This window comes from Morone saxatilis, unplaced genomic scaffold, assembly GCF_004916995.1.
Source record: "Morone saxatilis isolate NCDOM2014 unplaced genomic scaffold, NCSU_SB_2.0 Contig7, whole genome shotgun sequence".
NCBI classification, from domain to species: domain Eukaryota; kingdom Metazoa; phylum Chordata; class Actinopteri; family Moronidae; genus Morone; species Morone saxatilis.
Genome location: NW_023340246.1, coordinates 62,593 through 69,387, shown reverse-complemented (window position 1 = coordinate 69,387; position 6,795 = coordinate 62,593). Strand labels below are relative to the sequence as shown.

The 6,795-nt window shown below is 42.5% G+C and overlaps 2 protein-coding genes across 3 annotated transcripts in view; one reads left to right on the top strand and one right to left on the bottom strand.

Moving 5' to 3' along the window:
- The window catches only part of ddx51 (DEAD (Asp-Glu-Ala-Asp) box polypeptide 51), a 7,535-nt gene extending 1,889 nt beyond the window's left edge, over positions 1-5,646 (top strand). The window contains exons 3-16 of the mRNA XM_035678662.1: positions 150-331; positions 435-585; positions 1,121-1,266; positions 1,373-1,444; positions 1,540-1,646; positions 2,055-2,163; positions 2,314-2,459; positions 2,659-2,848; positions 2,949-3,064; positions 3,153-3,269; positions 3,374-3,475; positions 3,622-3,685; positions 3,968-4,102; positions 4,289-5,646. Coding sequence (XP_035534555.1) covers positions 150-331; positions 435-585; positions 1,121-1,266; positions 1,373-1,444; positions 1,540-1,646; positions 2,055-2,163; positions 2,314-2,459; positions 2,659-2,848; positions 2,949-3,064; positions 3,153-3,269; positions 3,374-3,475; positions 3,622-3,685; positions 3,968-4,102; positions 4,289-4,306 — 1,655 coding nt within the window. The 3' untranslated portion in view covers positions 4,307-5,646. The remainder of the gene's footprint in view (positions 1-149; positions 332-434; positions 586-1,120; positions 1,267-1,372; positions 1,445-1,539; positions 1,647-2,054; positions 2,164-2,313; positions 2,460-2,658; positions 2,849-2,948; positions 3,065-3,152; positions 3,270-3,373; positions 3,476-3,621; positions 3,686-3,967; positions 4,103-4,288) is intronic.
- The window catches only part of smim8 (small integral membrane protein 8), a 31,318-nt gene extending 24,725 nt beyond the window's left edge, over positions 1-6,593 (bottom strand). The window contains exons 1-3 of one of the 2 annotated variants that reach the window (XM_035678664.1): positions 6,320-6,593; positions 5,646-5,823; positions 673-677 (exon numbers count right to left, since the gene is read on the bottom strand). In XM_035678664.1, the coding sequence (XP_035534557.1) occupies positions 5,665-5,823; positions 6,320-6,448 (288 nt within the window). In that variant the 5' untranslated portion in view covers positions 6,449-6,593 and the 3' untranslated portion in view covers positions 673-677; positions 5,646-5,664. Of the gene's footprint in view, positions 1-672; positions 678-5,415; positions 5,824-6,319 lie in introns of those variants that run through there. The other variant, XM_035678663.1, reaches the window with a different exon arrangement.
- Between the last annotated feature and the right edge of the window lie 202 nt (positions 6,594-6,795).

Here is a 6,795-nt window from a genome sequence, read left to right as displayed (position 1 = left end):
GGTGGAGAGGAGGTTGGCATCAGAGCAGAGGCTTCGGTTTAATGTAACTCTTTAGATAAACTAGTTACAAGCTGGTGTGGCTTCTGTAATGTACACACCTGCAAAACAAAAATATGCCTGAGAGGATTCCGTCTGTGTTTGGATTTTAGGCGGTTCAGTTAAAGGTCTTGCAGACACTGGTGAGACTGGAAGAGATGAACAGAAGGATGCTGGAGGAGAAGTAGAGGAAGCAGAGACAGAAAACGACACATCAAAACAAACCACAGGGAAGATATCTGCTCCAACTGGGTTCACGGTTCTGGGAGGATTTGAGAACAAACCAATCCAAAAGGTACAGTGATTGGTCGATGTTGCTACAGGGCCAGCGGCCACCAGTGTCATTAGCATTTATCCTTTGGGGTTGATAAGTATTCACAGTGTGCTTCTGTTCACAGGTCCACAGAGTCCTGCCTCAGTGGCTCGCTCAGCCTGATGTGATTCACAGAGACATTAAAAGCAACCTGGTCCCTGTCTCTGACATCCCAGGACTTTCTGCTCAGCTGGTGAAAAAAATACAAAGTAATGGAATTCAGCACCTTTTTCCAGGTAATGATACAGGCAGATATTATCTGTGTATTATTTACAGGAGCAACGTGTAATTCCTGGCCGCATGACTCCGGGTTTTTATTCCTCCACACGTGCACCTATTCTTCTGGTTTGCCCCGGCTCTTTCCCAGAGCAACGCCGGGCTGCAGCAGCTGTCTGTCAGCTAGCAGCAGGTCTGTCCCTCCGTTCGGCCCAGTTCTCCACTTCTGCATCCTAAAGTTGGAAAAAAATGTTTTTAACAATCTTAACTCTAACTCTAAATTAGCTAGAGTTTTGGCCAGATCTTACACATTGCTCCTTTAATATTGCTGTTCTCTAGTCTATGTATGTCACATACTGTATGTCACATCAGTGTGATTTGCTTCTTTGGCTTGGTAAAATAAGTCCTTATAGCAGATATCTGTGGTGATTGTTTAGTGGGAAAGAGTGCATGTGTTGTGTGGGTGGGTGAACATTCATTATGAAGGGATGTTGTGATTTAAGAAAGTTTTGGAACTTTGGTGTATTGAGTAAAAGTTAAGTAACTTCTTCACAGTGCAAGCGGAGGTCATCCCGGCCATCTTGGAGAGCGCGCAGCAGGGGCTGCTGATTGGACGAGGCGGCTACAAGCCCAGAGACATTTGTGTGTCTGCACCAACAGGAAGTGGCAAGACTCTTGCATTTGTCATACCTGTCATACAGGTGAGCTGCCCATCATACAGCTGTAAAGGCACGACTGTATGTGTATGTGTGAAGATGGAACATGTAAAGAGACTCCAGTTGAAATAAAGCTGTTCTCCACCATCAGGTGCTGACGGAGCGGGTGGTGTGTGAAGTCCGGGCTTTGGCTGTGTTGCCGACCAAAGAGCTTGCTCAGCAGGTCAGAATCTTTCAAAACAAAAGTCTGGATCACAAAATCCAGTAACGTTTGCACCGTAGATAAAAGAAGCTCAGCTGATATGTTCTCCTGTGCAGGTTTGCAAAGTGTTCACATCATACGCTGAGGGGACCACTTTGAAAGTGGTGATGCTGGCCGGTCAGAAGACTTTTGCTGCAGAGCAGGCTTCGCTCTCGGAGCACAGGTGAGTGCAGCTTCATAATAACAATATTCTGCACCACTACTGTGTGACATGGAGGAAGAGTTTTAGAGCCAGCCATAAAGGGAAAAAATGAAATGGGTAAAAACGAGTATAGAAAAAGTATTTTGTATTTTGATAACTAGTGCCAGGAAATCAGCGGGGGAATGTGTTGTTTTGTTTTGTCTTTTTGCATTTCAAGAATAAAGTAAAAATGTCAAGAATAAAAAGTCTTCTGGTCCATGAAATCAAGTCGGGACCCAATCTCCTGATGTCCCAGTACTTAAGGGGTTTATGCATACATACAAATATTTGCAGTAGTATTAGGAAGAACATATGAATATCAGACGATAACTTGGTGTTTGTACAATATTTGGGGGAAATCTCTAATCTTTTTTCTGATTTTTCTTCCAGAGGGGGCATGAGACGCAGTTTGGCAGACATTGTTGTGGCCACTCCAGGTCGACTGGTTGATCACATCAACAAGAACTCAGGCTTCTGTCTGGAACACCTCAGGTTTCTCGTGAGTTCATAAATAATAATAATAACAATAATAACACATTACACGAGTTAAAAAGGAAAAGAAAAAGCTGGACAACAAAACACAGCAGATACAACTGTCATTGTCCACCATCCACTAATGTGTGCGTTTTTTATCTTTCATCCATCCCAGATTATTGACGAGGCTGACAGGATGATTGACAGCATGCACCAGTCTTGGCTCAGTCAGGTGGTGAAGGCGGTGTACAGATCAGGGAGTGGACCAGAAGCCATGTCCATCTTCAGGCGGACTGAGCTAGCATATGTGACAGCAGCCAGGTGAGTCTGTGTATAGTCTCTGTTCAGTGGATGGAGATGAATAAACAAAGGACACACAAGGTTCACCAGCTTCAGAGCGGTTGGTAGGTGGTGGTAGGTCGGCACGTCCTGACTCCAGCTCTGTGCTGAAAGGAGTTTTCTTCTGTTTGTGTTTACATAAGCGTTTCTCTTTAAATTTGAAATTAGTTTGTCCTCTCAGTCTGTCTCCACCTCAGATGCCACTGCAGAAGCTGCTGTTCTCTGCCACACTCACACAGAACCCAGAGAAGCTGCAGCAGCTGGGCCTCCACCAGCCCAGACTCTTCAGCTCCATCCGCAGCCACTCCAACACCACACCAGCAGCCCCCACCCAGAAACAAGACCGCTTCGACTTCCCCCAGAGTCTGACGGTAAGAGGTGACCTTTAGTGAGGCATGCATGGAAATGCAGAGAACTATGCTGTCAGACACTGGTATCACTTTGTTCATGTCTCTGCGTCTATGTTGTTAGGAGTATTACGTGCCCTGTACATTAAGCAAAAAGCCCCTCCTCATCCTCCACTTCATCCTACGCCTGAAGCTCAGCCCCATCCTCTGTTTCACAAACTCCAGAGAGACTGCACACAGGTCAGATTAAACTCATTTCTTGTTCATGTTTTCAGCTGTCCAGTGCTGCAGACTTCTTCAGTGACCTTACTATTCTTGTCCTCCTCAGACTATACCTGCTGGTGCAGCTGTTTGGTGGAGTTCAGGCTGCGGAGTTCTCCTCCAGACTCTCTCCTGGTGAGAGAAAGAAGACGCTAAAGGAATTTGAACAAGGAAAGATCCAACTGTAAGTGTGTGTGTGTGTATAAAGTAAAAGTCTTTGTAAACCTGTGTACAGACAGTGACGCTGCCTCAGTGATCAATGAATAAAAGTAACGTGTCGTCCTGAAGGTTGATCAGCACGGACGCAGCTGCCAGAGGCATTGATGTCAACGGGGTCAAATGCGTTGTGAATTATGATGCACCGCAGTACATCAGGACATACATTCACAGGTGAGCTGTCCATCAAACGCACTGCTGGACAATGTCCTCAGACGCTGTAAGGTTTACTGAGAGTGTTTCTGTCAGGATTATACTGCAGGTAATCCTCCGTATTGTGTTGTGAGTGAGACTTTGTCCTGGTTTCTGTCTTTGTTCAGGATTGGAAGAACAGCAAGAGCAGGGAAAGCGGGCCTGGCCTTCACCTTCTTGCTAGGAGTACAGGTGAAACACTTCTACTACTCTACTGTATATACTACGGACTAATATCCCCCCCAAAAAATAGACATTTTCTATCATCCCAGGAACTGTACTCTTTTTTTTTTTTTAAGTACCAATATGTTATATATTTTAAAATAAAAACCTCTTTTCCTGTTATTATATTTTTTGCGAAACGGGAACAACAAAAGGGTTTGTATGGGTATTCCCAGGAATCCTGTTTCCTGGGATTTAACTCTGCAGGTGAGAGAGGTGACATGAACAGTATGAAACGTTTTTGGTTCTCAGGAGAAGAACTTCCTTCAGATGGTGGTGGAAGCAGGAAGCCCCGGGATTCAGAAGCAGATCGTCAAACCTGAGAACCTGAAGGGTATGGAAGCCCGATATGAACAAACGCTGCAGGAGCTGGCCAACGCCATCAAGGTACCATTTCAGACACGCTCAATAAATATTAAATATTAAAAGAGGCTGAATATACTCGGTTTAAAAGTTTTCTGTGCATCTGTCTGTGCATAATGACTGCGTATGACTGAATGAAAGCAACTCTTGTTTAATCATTAGCTCAATGCACAGCAATGAATTTGTACACTGCTCTGTTTCTCTCCACAGGAAGAGAAAGCCAAATAACGGAGCCACACTGGCACTCTCCTCTGAGCTGACATCTTATGAGGATCACGTTGCATTTTCTTCAGTTGTATTTATTATTTATGTTGTTTAATAAAACATAACAAGTGTATGTGTGATGAATCTGGTGAGTTGAGTTGCACAGCACCAGTGCCCATGTTAATAACCCAACACATGAAAAGTAGAAAAAATTCATTAAACACTGCCTGTGAAAAGGTTTCATTAAAAGAAAGTAATTAGTGAAAGTTAATTAAAGCAATGGCTTTACCTTTATGTGGGTAATGAGAGTGATTAAAAAGACTTAATCCTTAAAGGGAGTGTACAGTAGTGGGACTATTGTAAGTCATACATATATAATCATGTATGTGTGCATGTGGATTCAGAAACAATATTCAGCTATAATTTCTGACCAGAAAAATAATATTAAGTTATATTTCCTCATCTATTTTTGTTTTGTTTGATTGGAATTCAATTTTATTATGATGATTACTTAATGAAATTTTACTTTTAAAATATTTTCTTTTGGACTTTGTCAGTCCAGTGAGACTATTATTCCAATTTAAAGAAACAACAGCATTGTGAAAGAACCAGAAACTGAGTATCTGACATGTTCTAGCCTTGGATACTTTACACTGACCATGACCCAAGCAGTGTTTTTTCCAGGGAGTCATATATTTTTGCTTATAACAGAACCTTTTCACAGCAGCCATTTTGACCTGAAATAGTAAGGTAAACATTGGTGTGACCAATGATACTGATTACGGTTCAAGTCAAACAGAGTCAGGATGCTGTTCTTGTACATATTGACTCACTGGAAAGAGCCTTAATTAATACCATTGCTAACACCTGTGTTTATCCAACCATTTTATGTCATAATAGCTACTATATACTAACACGGTTTTCAATAACCTTTAATTCTCAGCTTGAAGTTGAGTGGAGTTGTTCTGGCAATCATGTGAGGTCCCAATTCAGCCATTATTCTATCAATAGTTTTTGGATTATCAGTGTTATAAATGTCATTAATTCCCAGAGCTCAAAGTAACACCTTCAAATGTCTCTGACCAACCGTCCAAAAGCCAAAGAGCTCCAATTTACAATCATATAAAACAGTAAACAGATAGATCGATACTTTATTTATCCCAAGGGAAATTGAAGTAAAGCATGATGCTCATCACACTGAACATTGTGCCTGCCTTCATTTTGTAGTTTTAGCTTATTGTTGTGTTGAGAAAGCCTGGCAGGTACATTTAAGAATTTAGAGAAAACTTGACCATTGTCCTTGTTTCAGTCCAGTCAGGTTATAATTCACTCTGTCCTTGCAGTACATAAGGGTTAGGGTTAGACACACACACACACACACGTCAGTCCCATTTGGAGGTCTTCCTCCTCATGTATCTCTCTCCCTCACTGTCGATGGCCTCGTACAGCTGCTGGTCATTTTCTTTCATGGCGTGCAGGTAGCCCAGGTAGCCCACACACAGGGTGATGGTCACCAGTCCAAACACCATCACCGGTTTGTTCTGCAGAGTAAATACAGCTTCATGTTAGAGCGGATAGGAGTTTATCTGCCAGCCCCATTCTGTGAAATAACTGTTTACCACCAGAGAGTTCCAGTAAGGGATGGATTTCACAGTTAATGTTAGTCAAAAGAGTCTGAAGGTGGATTCTTGCAAATGTCATTAGGAAAACTAGAATGATTTCACACATTATCTGTCTCATGTTCTACTGTCAGGATATAGTGAAAGCTTCAGAAAATGTGACAAAAAGTTATTTCTATAAAGGTTACCTACTGCAGCTTTAATATTAAAGTTATCTTCAAATTACATGTGAGATAAGAAATTATGGAAAAACAAAACAGTCAGGAAATGATTTGCTGACACATTTGTGAACACTCCACACTCAACTAGCTGTGTAGAGGCTAAATGCTAAGCTAGTTTTGGAGCAGAAACGTTTGTGCTTTGCTCAGTGAACATCAGTGTCTGTCTGTCTGTCTGTCTGTCTGTCTGTGAGTCTTACAGGTTTTATGAAGAGCTCAGGGTTGACAGCTCGGAACAGTGTGGTGGTCTGTGCGCCCCGCAGACCTGGTGTCCTGTAACCTTTTTCCCCGGGACTGTCCTTCCCTTTACCGACCTCTTTATCTGACATGTCCGAAACCTACGCACGACGGCTCTGAGGGAAAATACACGACAACAGAGCCCCAATAATGAGCCTGGCAGGGTTCTTGGACTAGGCTATCTCCCTGACAGCAGCCATGTTTCAAAGTCAAAGACGACTGTGACCGACGAGAAAGAGGAAAGCAGAGTAACATTATATACGAGTTGAAAGGTCACAGCGCCCCCTGTGGAATGAGAGGGAACTGGTACATTTGATAACATTGTGACTATTTAAAGGTCCAGTGTGTAACATTGAGGAGGATCTATTGTCAGAAATATAATATTCATAGGTATGTTTTCATTAGTGTATAATCACCTGAATTCAATTCAGTTCTATTT